At 36.7% G+C, this 14678-nt stretch overlaps 1 protein-coding gene across 1 annotated transcript in view; it reads left to right on the top strand.

The window, feature by feature from the left end:
• The window catches only part of KIAA0825 (KIAA0825 ortholog), a 205447-nt gene that overhangs the window by 181436 nt on the left and 9333 nt on the right, over window positions 1-14678 (top strand). The window contains exons 18-20 of the mRNA XM_030324862.1: window positions 5550-5958; window positions 10240-10399; window positions 14496-14654. Of these exons, the coding sequence (XP_030180722.1) occupies window positions 5550-5958; window positions 10240-10399; window positions 14496-14654 (728 nt within the window). The remainder of the gene's footprint in view (window positions 1-5549; window positions 5959-10239; window positions 10400-14495; window positions 14655-14678) is intronic.

Genomic DNA, 14678 nt, shown 5'->3' with positions numbered 1-14678 from the left:
CAAAATTAATCCCCACAAAACACACAAGTGGCTTTGACATATTCCTATAAATCAACAGATCTACTGCAGTTTAACACTAATATTGATGCAAGGAAGAGCAAACAATAACAAAGTGAAAAAGTTCACGTTTATTTCTGTTCCTAACATGCACTCTTACTCAGCCATATTATAAGGCAAAATGATGATGATCTGATAAGATTTGGTCAAAAGAGGATTTACAAAACGAAATAAATAGGAAAACCACTTGAAATATGACTTCCCATATATTATTGTTAAACAAGAATTCCTCTTAAGTAGGTATTGTGCCTTGAGATACTAGCTAAAGATGGTTGGAAATCATCATGGCCAGCAAAATGTTTCAAAACTCAGCATCCAAAACATGAAGACAAACCTCTGTAATTGTTTTTCAAGAACGTTTTAAGTCAAATGATATTTAATTCAGTACTTTACAGAAGGTGTCTAAATAATGATAAATGTTTAGAGTCTTTTTTTTTTTTTTGAGGACTCTAACTTATTAAAAGACAAATAGTTACTAGCGTAAGGGAACATTTGTCCTTCCTGAAACAGTGAAAATGACAGAACACAGAAAACACTGTAGTGACAAATTAAAATGCATTTCTTTATTTCTTTGTCAGCAAATACTGTTACATAGAAAATAGTGAAGATTTAAAGAAATAAACATTAAAATAAATTATATAATGTAGGAGATTTAAAGAGTTGAATCAAAGTTCAGATATTTCTGGTACAGCTCAGCTTAGGTATTTGTTATGTTTCAAAGTTCAAATACACAAAGAACTAGTTGTTTTGTTTCTTTGACAACAAATAAATGAAAGATATACCAGAAAAATTTTCATAGCAGTAAATTACTTTTTATTTATTTTATTTTAATTTATATTTTTAAGATTTTATTCTTAAGTAATCTCTATACACAACAGGGGGCTCAAATTTACAATGTCAAGATTAAGAGTCACATTGAGCCAGCAAGGTGCCCCAGTAAGTTACTTTTTAAATAAAAAGAATGCTTGATGGGAAAACTGTTGGAGTAATTATTTTAACTGAATGGGTTCTGGAGGGGAAACAGAGGTAACATTGCAAGAAAAATGTATTCATGGCACCGTTCACATGCAGGTTGTGGAGAAAGAAACCAAACGCAGAAATACACAAAATCCTATAAAGAAGTTCTTAAGATAGTTTATTTTATAAAATCCAGAAATATTCATTTTAGAAAAACCAGTATCACCAATAAAAATATCCTATCTACATACTTAAGAACTTAGAAATAATTTTTTTTAATGTTTATTCTGAGAGAGAGAGTATGACCAGGGGATGGTCAGAGAGAGAGGGAGAGGGAGGGGAGAGAGAAAAAAGAGAGAGGGAAGAGGAGAGAGAAAGAGAGATTGAGAGAGAGAATCACAACAGGCTTTGCACTGCCAATGCAGAGCCCAATGCCGGGCTCGAACTCATGAACTGTGAGATCATGACCAAAAATCAAGAGTTGGCTACTTAACTGACTGAGCCACCTAGGTGTCCCTTAGAAATAATATTTTCTAACATAATTTATAATATTCCAAGTAAAGGTTTCAATGATTCCTGAATATTTTTCTTAAAAATACAAAATTTATTTTTCATTTTGTTTGCTAGAACAACTGAATGACATCATGGATAATGAATATTTACTAGACAAATTTCAACAACAGCCTTGGCCTATTTGGTGCTTCAGATTGAACAACAAGTGCCATGATTTCATAAGCACAGTTATCGATATACTTGTTCCCATGTGGATCTATGTATGTTCATGTAGTAGCTTTTTCACCTATGACAGCTATTAAAACCAAGTTCTGACACAAACTGAATGTAAAACCTGCCCTTTCAATCATTGTATTCAAGTGTTGAACCCAGATTTTAAAAATTACAAAGCATATTAAATCACATTATCCTCACTCAGTAAATTATTATTGACATTTTATACCATTAATAAGTAAAATTTTTTAAATAACTTTAAGATGTTATTTTGTCTTTACTTCATTCATTGTAAATTTCCTTTCAGCGTGTTTTATAATCCACATAATATGTTATTACAGCCACTAGTACATGTTTAGGAAGAAAAAAATGATAAATATGTAAATATTCATATCACATTGCATTCATTCTAAGGCATACATTTTTTTTCATACCTTATCAGCTCTGACATTGGGATGGCCCTTCCAAAATGTAATATATATATATGGCTTAGATAGAAGTCAAAACATTTAAATAAGGACAGAAAAATGAGTGTTTGGCATTCTTAAAAGATCCCTCCCTGGTGTGTTGTTAATATCACCACAGACTCAGAGTTTCTGTGATTAGTAGAACGAATTGATTAATCTGACATCAACCTAAAGGTTCTGATTGGAATTTGCTGTAAGCTTTAATGAAGTAGTGAGAATCTGAGTACTTGGAGTCCTCAAAATCTCTAAAGTATCAGTAGAAGTGCAGGTGTGAAGAGAATTGATAATATTTACCTGATATCTACTTAGATTGTCAAATGTTTCCTTGGAATCAGCAGTTAAATCCTCTTTTGAATAAACAGAACATAAGATATAATCTTTTAAGTCAAATACCTCAGAGTAGAATAGGGAGTGCATGGTACAAACATGTAACGAACAACAAAACATTTAAAATATTTTAAGAACACAGAGAAGAGTGGTCACAGACGAGTTTCTTAATTTGCTTTACCTATATTTTAAGCTTCATCTAAGCATATTCATTTGATAAAAGGATAGCATTTTATCAAAGAACTATATTTTACAAGTACTTAACTAGGTGTTTTCACATTTAGTATTTTATTTAATACAATAGTCTGATGAGATCTTTCAAATATATGTTGGGCCCAATTTTACAAACTTACAAAGACTATTCCAGTGCATTTTTTTTTTAATTTTTTTTTCAACGTTTTTTATTTATTTTTGGGACAGAGAGAGACAGAGCATGAACGGGGGAGGGGCAGAGAGAGAGGGAGACACAGAATCGGAAACAGGCTCCAGGCTCCGAGCCATCAGCCCAGAGCCTGACGCGGGGCTCGAACTCACGGACCGTGAGATCGTGACCTGGCTGAAGTCGGACGCTTAACCGACTGCGCCGCCCAGGCGCCCCTCCAGTGCATTTTTAACATGATTCTTAAGTTGTCCTGAGTTTCTGTGGAGTCACTAGACGAGACATATGTTTTCCAAAAGCTTTGTACTTTTTTAGAGCAGAATGACTTCTTTAAATGTCACAAGTATCTTGAAAATTATTTCACATTGTTTTATTCTTTTTGTTTAGTAAAAACAGAAAGGATGTTTCATGGAAGAACGCAAAGCTACCTTCTTTTGACTTGTCACTTGGTTCCAATTATCAAATTCAGTCATGTATTTAGTGGATTAAAAGATTGTGTCTGGCTTTGTAGGATAGCCAAGGACCGATGAGGTTCTTTCATATGCTCTTGAGGAGATTTTTGTTTAGTTGTAAAGATAAATCATCAAGACAAAAAACATAAACAATAATAGATGATAATATAAAAGATGACAGCATGGCACATTATGGACCTAATTACCGAAGCGGTTATATAGATGGTATGTTCAAATAAATTTATAGGAGGAGAGGACTTTGAACCAAGAGTTGAAGAAGATGGACGACTCATGGAGAGAAAGGGTGACCCATGTGAGAGTAATGAGATATTCAGAAGTTTAAAAGCAATGAGGATAAAATAAAGATAAGGTTTACAGTAGCTGGCGGAGGCTGGACTGTGGAGTGTTTTGACAGCAACCCTCTGAAGACTGATCAGTGGAAAACAGCTAAAACAATTGTGGCAGAGAAATTAGATAACAAATTTTACAGTATGTGAATCTGGCTTCACAACACTGGAGAGAGGCTGGGGATAGTCTGGAACAGAGAGATGAGTTAGGAGAATACTGCAGTAGTCCAACTACCATTTATAAGGAAGGGCTTTAATAGGTCGGTACACATGGTTACAGTGAGGTGAAGCTGTATGTCAGATGAAGGGTAGGAGGATTTATCAACGTGGTTACTATTTAAAAGATTTTAAAAGACAAAAGAAAAGAAAGGACAGAGGGAGGTGGGGAGGGAGAGTCTGCAAGGCCAAGCTAGTTCAGGAGGAAAACAGGGAGCTGAAGTAGTAGGACTGCTACCCTGGAGAAAGACCAAGACTAAAGATTCTAGAATCATCCAGAAGAGTGACTCTCAACAAGGAAAGGTTTTGCCCCCGTGGGGACATTTGGCAACGCTTGGAGACATTTTTAGTTCTCACAGCTGAGGAGAATGTTACTTGGCATCTAGTGGGCATAGGTCAGAGACGCTGCTATAATATCTTATAATTCATGGGACACTCATCACAACAAAAAACTATACAGCCCAAAGTCATTAGTGCCAAAGTTGAAACACCCTGATCTAGAGAGGGAGGATCAGTGCATCCTTCAGAGCAAAGAAGGGAGAGTGTGTAGACTCATCAGTCAATAGGCAAAGACTTCTTAGCAAACAACTACATTTAAGAGGTATTAGTATAAATTAGAACTAGAATGGGCCATGAAGAAACAAAGAGAGTAATAAAGGTAACCATGAACCAGTTTGTTGACCCATTTATTCATCAAATATTTATTGAACAACTGATATATGAGGTACTAAGGGTTGAGGATACAGAAGTGCCTTCATGAAGCTTATATTCTAGTGGATAGTAACAGATAGAGAAGAATTAAGGAGATATTTATTAGACAATGGTTAAGTGCTATAATAAAGGCAACAAAATGGCGTCTAATGATACAGAGGAAGTGGGAGCTGGGATGGAAAGAGCATGAAGGGATGCTCTGGATGGGGTGGTGAGTGAAGGCTCTCTGAGGAGGTGACATTTGTGCTAAGAAGTAGAAGAGGCGCACCTGGGTGCGGCTCAGTCAGTTAAGTGTCGAACTTCAGCTCAGGTCATGATCTCATGGTTTGTGGGTTTGAGCTGTGCATGGGACTCTGCGCTGACAGTGCGGAGCCTGCTTCTCATCCTCTGTCTCCCTCTCTCTCTGCCCTTTGCCCTCTCGCTCTCTCTCTCTCAAAAATAAATGAGCAAACATTAAAAAAAATAAATAATAAAAAGAAGTGGAAGAAGAGGAGCCAGTCCTGACAAGACCTGGTATAATTCTGCTATGGATTTCAAGGGAAGAGGAGAAAGGTTTAAGAAAGTATCAAAGGCCACAAAGAGGTCCACCAGGAGTGCTTTTGCATTTGTTAATTAAGAGGACATCGGAGCCCTTTACCCCTGCAGTCTTAATAGACAAAAATATAGCTAATAATTTAAAATTTTCGAATCTTCATTTGTGAGAGAGCAAAAAATGAGTTTGAGACTTGAGGAATGTTAGGCAGCACTGGAGGGGATATCAGTAGAGTTCTGTCGGAATATGTCAAGCACTTGCTCTTCTCAACAATTTTCCCCACAAAAATTAGACATCCCTACGCAACACTGAAAACAACACAGAGATGGAATGCAAATGCTAATATTAATCATACCTTTTCTTTCTTTTCTTCCCCAGGCTTCACGAGGCTTGCTGCTCAGGCAGTATCTATTGTAATCAGCGAGTTACCTACGGTGATTGCATGTTTGCCTCCCCCAATTAAATACTTCTTTTTTCTGTCTGAGAGAAAAATGTCAAAAAACTTTGTTGAATTGAAGAAAGCTAGCCTCCTTGTCTGGAACTTGATTGTAATTATATGTCAGATATTTGAGGATGGAAACACTGTGGAACTTTTAACAGGTGCCTCCCTTGACAGATGGAGTAAAGAGAAACTTGGTTTAATCTGCTTGTGTTTGGAAAGTATCATGGGAAAGCAGACAAGTGACCCTAATCAAATGACTCAAAAGGTCATACAGATCATTGAGCAGCAGAAACCCAACTGGATTGAGAGCCAGTTGGTGAAGGCAAGGAAACTGAGCACCAAATGGTAAAGCAATGTTTTTCTTTCACTGAATTTCATTAAATATGTTCACTATAACAAAATTACCAATGAACAACAACAAAATACCATTAAGATAGGCAACAATGGTTATTCTATTAACTTAATGGGAACTTTGATGAATACAGAAAAAGGTAAATATTCCAACAAAAACTGCATTGTTTAGATGTGCCTTGTTTTATGAAAATTTGAACCCCATTGATACCCTGGAACATTATACTTGTTTACTCACCATCTTAAGGTTTCTGATAAAAAGGGTGGGAGTTAAACCCAAGAGAATTTGGTTTCATTTCTTTTCAGTGCACAAACAGGTATCTAGTGGATAGCCTGGAGCGTTTTGTAAATGGATTGGGCATGGAGATTAAATTAAGAAGGAATTAATGGGTATAAAAGGCTTTTTATTGCTTTCTGTGTACCTGATTGTCAAAAAGGTACACATTTTTCATCTGGTAATGTAAGAATCCCAGAGGGCAGCTGGGGCATATCACACTCGAGCTATAAACACACCCAGCTGTTTCTGTATGAAAATGTCAGCCTTCTCATAGGTTTGTCACCAAGAGCTAAGTGATTTGTGGTATTGCTAAGATTTTTAAGGGTCCCTGATGAATTTAAATATGTACATAGAGTACTCCTGTCTTAAAATTCGTCTTCAGTATAGAACTGCATGATATTGATAAAGAAATTATGGTTCATATGGTCTACAGATCACTAAGCCAGCCCTTTTTTATACCACTCCACACACTGTCCCCCATTCTTTTAAAATATATTCATGATTCTAGCAGATACTATTTTGACTTTCTGCCTGAAACGACTAAAAGTTGTTACTTTCCTTACTACATAGTTCTTTGTAGTGACAAAGAACTCAGGCTTTGGAATCAGACAGACAAATACAAATCCCTTGTAAGTGGGCCATCTTGGGCAAATTATGGAATCTCTCAAAGCCTCATTTTCAGTGGTGAGACCAAGCTGATGGCATGATTTAGAAAATTTAAATAACATTGATAAAGTTCTTAACATCAAGCTTAGAACTAGCAAGCATTTCTTATTTATAAACCCTATTAAAACACATTGCACTCACTGGTATTATGGTAACAAATACTCTTTACTGGTTTGTATTAGTCTGTAAAACTGTGTTAATCCAATTAATCTATATTAATCCAAATGGAAAAATGTGGGTAATCGTGATTTTCCTGGTCTTGTAGTGACTTCTAGAAATGTACTTCTGGCATGTCCTGTGGGTAGGAATAACAATTGCAGTCAGGCAAGTGCTTAGTATCTCTGAAAACGACTTTCTTAATTTTTTTTTAATGTTTATTTTTGAGAGAGAGCGGGAGACAGAGCGAGAGACAGAGCATGAGCTGGGGAGGGACAGAGAGAGGGAGACACAGAATCTGAAGCAGGCTCCAGGCTCTGAGCTGTCAACACACAGCCCAACGCAGGGCTGGAACCCACGAACTCTGAGATCATGACCTGAGCCAAAGTCGGACATTTAACCCACTGAGCCACCCAGGTGCTCCTGAAAGCAACTTTCTTAATCTTTACATTTGCATTCAATCCCAATTTACAAGCTTTAATTCAATGACTAAAAGATTAAGCCCAGATGTCATTATCCATGGCAGTGGTTGTAAAGGAGAGAAAAAAAGAATAATAGTGGATCTGATTATAAAGTTAAATTCCTGATACTTTTGATTTAGGAGTCCCTCTGTCAATAAGGTCAGTTTAAAGTAATGTCTCAGTAATATACCTGAGGACGCATACAGGAATCCATAAATAATATTTTTTCATTAAAAGTTGGTTTAAAGTCTTTATAAACAGCACCACTGTATCTGATACCTTCTACATAGGGAGTTGTCCAGCTAATATTTGGCTGATTAGCTCTCTGTTGGAACATGCATCTGAAATGAAGAATTGCTGATTTTTAAAAATGTTTTAAAAAGGTCCTGAAGGTACATTATGGAAGCATGTAATAAGCACAATGCTACATCTTTCTCAATTTCTGAAATGCAAATATATAAGAATTCAGATTAAAAGTTAGTTCTTATATTTATTTGAAAAAGTTAAATTTGACCTACTAATTCACTTTAGGTCACCTCTACAGGATTCGGGCACTATAGGATGGTACTTCTTGACTTTGATTTCAGGTTGATTGTCTATTATACAAGTAAACTTCCCCATCTACACATCTCACAAATTGATGATTGATGATCATTTTGTTTATAGATCTCTACCATTAGGAAAATGTATTTTAAACCACGATGTCTGTATATAGATAGAGGGTTTCCTTGGCTTTATCATAACTGTTTTAAGTTTGAGAATGTAACCATTTAAACTTAAACAATTCTTCTGTTAAAATAAATGAAATGTTAATTCCCCAGGAAGATCATCTTGGAACTACGCAACGTCACTTAGCTAGATCTCTTTCACATGGATTCAGACTTAATTTTGATTTTATGGAAATTGTGAAAATATCTGCAGTGGAAAGGTGGCAGCTGGAAGCATTGCTTGTCTTGCACACTGCCCGAAAGCATTACTATTCATTAAAATAACCTTCACTTTGTAGTAACACTCAAGCTGTAAACAGTCAACTTAGATTCTGGAGAACACACAGCCCAAAAAGTAAAGAAATGTCTGTCTTTGCAAAGTAATTTGTCGAGTTGAAGATTATTGTTTTTCATCATGGTGACCCTGACTTGGCTGGCTGGGTGCATATACAGATTAAGATTAATGCAGTTATTCCTTGGCTAAGGTCTGCCTCTTTCAGGGCACATTCTCCCTAATGACATGATTGATAGGCAGTCCCAAATCCAGAGAGGAACTCATTAATCATAGCATTGACTGAATCCAATCATTTGCTTCACCTGCACAGTGATGGACAGGAAAGGATACAATTCAGGGGCTGACACTGAGACACTCCTTTGTCAGAGGGCCTCAACTTTTTCAATGTCAGCCTCAACAAAACCTGACACGAAATTTTGCTTGCAACCTGTGTGCAGCTTCAAAAAAGATATTTACAAACTCCTTTTACTGCAACAAGGTCTTTTTGTCTGTTTATTAAAAATTTACTGCAGCTAGTGAATATCTCTAAGAGTAGAATTTGCTTTACTTTTAGCAAGCCTTATACAATTGTAAAGTTCTTTTTTTTTTCTAAGAAAGATGTTTGGAAGCTACATGTGGAAGCAATATAAAAGTTAATGTCCAGCAGCTGGGTATCATTTGGTTCAGTCTTCAGGTCAGCGGCACAGACTCTTAGCAGAACTAATTTTATAATCATGGCAAAATCTCAGTAATGAACTGCAGTATATAGTTGATTACACCACAGTAAATTTTATTTAGTCTGAGAAACAGTGGAAAACCATGAATTTTCTTAAGAATGCTTAGATTGCAAAGCCTAACATGATCATACCTAATATCAAGTGTAATAAGAAAAGTAGTATGGAATATATATGATGCATGTTGTATAGAGTTCTTTTGCACTGGTATAGCTTGAGAATTTTTTTTTTACTTATGTCATTCATCATTACTATGTAAATAATGTTTAAAATCAATAACAAGAGTATGTGTTTTTAGAAATGTTTCACAAATAAAACTTGCATATTCCCGGAGTGGTGACATTAGACCCTTTTCCTGAAAGAATAATCAGGGCAGTGACTTTTGCTAGGTGTCCTTACCAAGAAGAAACAGGAGAGGGGCCTTATATTTTTAAAAGGCAACAAGTGTCAAAAGGCTAATGTAAAATACCCAGTGGTAAGCACACTGCCAGGAAGCACCCAGCCTATATTTAGCATAATAGGCTCCCCTTTTGACACTTTAATTAGTCTTTAATGTGTTCTACGACAGGTGTAAAGAGGAATCTACAAAAGACAAAATACCAAAGCTATTTCTGGCATCAAAGATACTTTTTATCCTCAAAGAGAAAATACAAATTATTTCTTACATGTTCTTAAAAAGAAATGTTTTGTTTTCATCCCATGATTATAGCAATTTCAACAATTGCAGTAATGGGAAAATGTTTTATAGATAGGAGTATAAATGCAATAAAGAAGTGTTTTAAAAGAAACCATTCAATTTTTAAAAATGCTTTCAGGTGCTCAGTCCTGAGGCACTATTTCTATGAGCAGGGGCGGTTTGGGAAGGCTTACCTATTTGAGCAGTCTTTATGGTGCTTTGAATATGAGATTTACATCGACTCTCCACACTCAATCTTCTTTGATTATTTTCCATCTTTACAATTCTTCACCACTGATACTTATATGCTTTCTTTGTGTTTAGTGCATTTATGACAATGGAGAAAAGCACAGCCTTAGAAGAAGGAGATAGTGCTCTTGAACTGACTGAGCAGAAAATAAACATGATGGTCCTGGATATCTGCCACAAACCAGGTGGCAGCGAGTACCTGCGGCAAATTTATCACATCATGCGGCTCAATGAGGTAGGGAAACGGCCTTTTTACCGAGCAATTAGGTGTGTACTGGCCTGAGGCAGCGTCTGCTGGCAGCTAAGGGTTAGTCAAGGAGGTGATAATACTTCTTAAAGTCAATACCAAACTCAATATTGCATTATTAATAGAATCTATTCAGCCCCGGCTGTTCTGCATTTGTACAGCAGAAGCTTCACCGAAACAATGTAGGTTTTATTTATATGGTTTAAACAATAACACGGCTCATAAACTCAGTGCAGTTCTGAATTGTATAGACTAGACGTGTAGTTTGGGAATTGTGTGTTTGTGACTGTTAAGCTGATGTTAAAATCTGCGGTTGGCGAATGATGAATTTTCCTCAGAGAGATGTACTTCTTCTCCTATAGACGTCATACTTGGTGAAGTTGGAGATTTCTCACATAATGAGAAAATTTCGGAAGAATATTGAGCCATACTCGGGAGCAAGTAGATTAACCCAAGAAAATGCGTTAATGTATGGACACTGGTTAGAGCCAATGTCATGCTTGTCTATGTCTCTGCTGGGTTAAGCCTCTGACCTTGCATGTTTGTGGCTGTTTGAACAAAAATGTAAAGAGCAGGTATCTCAGTTATTGCCTTGAAACAATACAAGTTTGCCAACTTGATCAGGTTTTTAATCTGAGCATTTGTATGTGAATTAGAATGTGACATCTAATGTGCATTAGAATTATGTTTATATTTGCAAACGCATGCATGTATTTTTGGAAATACTAAAAATTCTATAATATGAATAATGTGAAGCTATAGTGTTTTATCTCAATGAGGTAGGCCTTAAAAACCATAAATTTCCAAGGAGTGAATTAAATTCTACCACAGCATTTTACAACCCAGTTATATAAATGTTCTTCCTGCTACCATCTATCTGAAAGTTACTTCAAGTAAATTTTGTTTCCTGGCTTTCCTAGAGCTAATCAACCAGTCAACCTATAAATAGGTGATATAATAGTGCATTCAGTGATCGCCTGAGAAGGAGGGGAAGGATTTGTTGCTATGAGGAATGGTCCAGTCCCTGAGGCACCTAAGCTCAGTATATAATTGTTAGCTACCTACTACCTATTCACATTTGCTAATGATCCCTCGTAATTCGTTAAGGGTTTCTATGTGGGGAACTCAGGTGCTCCTGGCCTTGGCTAATGGAAAGACCACCACTGCGAAGTCATGGTCTTCACTGGCATGTCCACGTGGCCACCCAGATTGGCTTAAGTAACCATGGTGATTACTGAGGAACAGCTGTTGAAGTAGGATTACCATGGGATTTTTAGGAAAGTGGCGTTGCAAGAGTTCTGAGAACAGTCGTGGCTGGTATAGATTGCCAAACTGATAGACGAGTCCACTTTTTAAAAGCCTTTGGCATGAAAAAGATCAGTAATCACCAATAAGAGAAATTAAGTTGGATATTTACTGGCTCTCAGCCACCTGTCATATTCAGGAAATCAATCAAAAGGCTGTTTTTCCCTCCTAGAGCTTGTGGACGTTTGAGGCAGGGGCTCTGACCAGGTCTATTGTGAGACCTGTTGGATATAAGGCTCTTCACTGGGGCACTGCCTCATTTTGATCAATTAAGTTCAGAGTTAGGATTTTTCTTTCATTACAACTGAAGAAACTTACTGTTAGGGCAGTGTTTATCAAGTATGTGGATGTCAAGCCACGTACTTGTTGATTTACTGTGCCGAATGCGAAATATCACGGCAAGGTAAGAGGCCCGCTGTGAGGTGAGGCTAGAGCCAGAAAAACTAGTGAGCCCTTTGTCTTATGACTACTAAAACAAAACAGGCAAAAAATTCAATAACGACATAAGGCTGGCTAGGCACCTAGTGTTACTACTTCGAGCTGCTTTTATACTGAGGCATTGCTATGCTGTAGGTAAAATTTGCACTGTGAAATGTGTTCATTTGCTGAGTGTTATGAGTCTTTAGCATTTTCAGGTGTACTGTTTAATATGCTTCAAATGGCAGCATAAATACAGATGCATTGACAGGTATAGGCATGGGTAAGGGGAAGAATGAGTGTGCCATCGAGTAACAACAAAGTTATCAGACGAAATGAGTTTAAGAATGTTTGTCTTTGAGATAAAGGTCAGATGTCTTAGTTAAAAGTTCAGTGGGTAGTTGAAGAACCTGGCCATGAGCAAAGATGAGGAAGGCCGTGACTATAGTTTTTGGTGGCCTCAGTGAGTTTGGTAGTTGAGGTCGTGGGACTGGTGGAGCTCTTCCAGTGGAGAAAAATGTAGAAATGGTGGGTAGAGAAATAAGCTTTAATGTAACTGCACTGGTAGAGTGTTCAAAAGGATGTTAAAAGAAGAATTTTTTTTTTCCAAAGAAGTACATCAGATTTAGCAGTAAATCCAGTTAAAGCGACACCGCAGAAAATCAGTTGTTTTTTTTTTAGAAGGGGTTGTGACCATGGTCAAGATAGCAGAGAGGCCAGAGAAATTAACAAGGGAGAAAACACCATTGTGTTGACAACTTGCAACACAGCACTTTATCTTTTTTGAATTGTGGAACAAAAAAAGCCGAAATGCAGCAATGTAAGGGGAAATCAGTTGAGACAGATTGCCATTAGCCAAAACAAAGCAGTTGTTCTCGTTAGAATCTTTTATTCCTTTTTAAAATTTTACATTCTGAAATCATAATGCAGAGAAATTTTATTTCTGTGTAAAAATCTAAATCTAGGCATAAAATTCTTTTTTGGTGGCTTTATTATTATCTAATGATACTTAGTAGGAGTCTGTGTGTGTGTGTGTGTGTGTGTGTGTGTGTGTGTGTGTTATGGAATTAATCTAAGGAGATGTGGTCCACAATGAGCAAGTTTAAGAAATGATTATCATTGTTAAGTGGTGATTTTTACGGTTTCAGGAACTCAAATTTACCTTCCAGGATGAGTGCAGTGGGCATTCTCTATTCCCGAAGTTACAGAGCCACAGGAAAAAGCACAGTGAACTGAAACCAAATATGGGGATTCTCACTCACACTCTACCACTCACCCCTGTGTAACCTCAGGCTCAGCCCATGACCTTTCAGAATCAACCACTGAATGTGCGGTGGGCTAGAGTTATTTAAACTTTCATATGCCTACCAATCTCCTGGGAAACCCTGTTAGTGATCAGATTCTATTTGGTGTGGGGTCTGAGATTCGGGTTTTCTAAGTTCCCAAGAAAGGCTGACTTGCATGGTCTAGACCCTAGACTGTGGGTACCAAGGGTTTTCCAGATGACCTCTGACATCCTTTTCAGGTCTAATGTTGTGAACCTAGCCCTACTCTTGAAGAAAAACTGAAAATCAGAAAAATGTTTATATTCCTTATGTATTAAATGACTTATTAACATTAAGTCATTACTATTTGATAGTTTATAGGAAACTGTAAGTCATTTTAATTGTTGTCTTCTAGAAGAAGTCTAATAAAATAGATTAGGATCATTCACCTTATTTATTTATGGATGGAGAATGAAATATAATGCAGTAGATTGACTTTTTTGCCCAGGCTGCCACTGGCAGTTGGGGTGTTAGAATTACGTATGCTGAGCTTCTTTTGAACCTTGATATTTTCCAGTCAAGAGCATGGAAATAGAATTTAGGAGTTTGAATTATAATTAATTCTACATAGAGTAAGATTGCTTGCAGTGAAATATCAGAGTACTTAGCACTCTGCTGAGCATGAAGTAGATAACAACTTCACTTAATGAATGAATGAGGAATCTTGTCCTGTGAGTAATCATGCATCTGAGTTAAGTTTTGGTAACCAGACATGTTAACACATGAACCAATGACAAGACAATGCCTATTAAAAACATCCTGATATATCAAGCATACATTCATTATGTGAGAATTGGTAAAATGGTTTTCTAATCTATCCTATATATTAGGTGAACCTGTTTTTGATGGGTTTATTGCAATGCTGATTGGTATTCTGCTATGTTTCTTCCGAAAATGTATTCTGTCCTGAGGCAAGTAATACACTGTAATCTAGCAAATGTGCTGAAAGGGTAGATTTGGATATTGATCAGTGTATTTTTAAAGAGAATATATGCTTCCTACCATCACAACTTGTAATTTTTTTTTCCCCCTTGAAGGAATATTTAAAAGAACAGCTGTTTTCTATGAATGGTTCAGAGGAAAAGCCATTACCCATCAGACCTTTAAAGACAACCTTGAGGAGTGTGGAAGATCAGCCTTCTGCCTTTAACCCTTTCCATGTGTACAAGGCATTTAGTGAAAACATGCTAGATCAGGTATGTGGAAAATAGTAAGTTTAC

This window comes from Lynx canadensis, chromosome A1 (assembly GCF_007474595.2).
Source record: "Lynx canadensis isolate LIC74 chromosome A1, mLynCan4.pri.v2, whole genome shotgun sequence".
Taxonomy (NCBI): domain Eukaryota; kingdom Metazoa; phylum Chordata; class Mammalia; order Carnivora; family Felidae; genus Lynx; species Lynx canadensis.
Note: the sequence above shows the minus strand (reverse complement) of the source record. Positions and strands in the feature narration are given on the sequence as shown.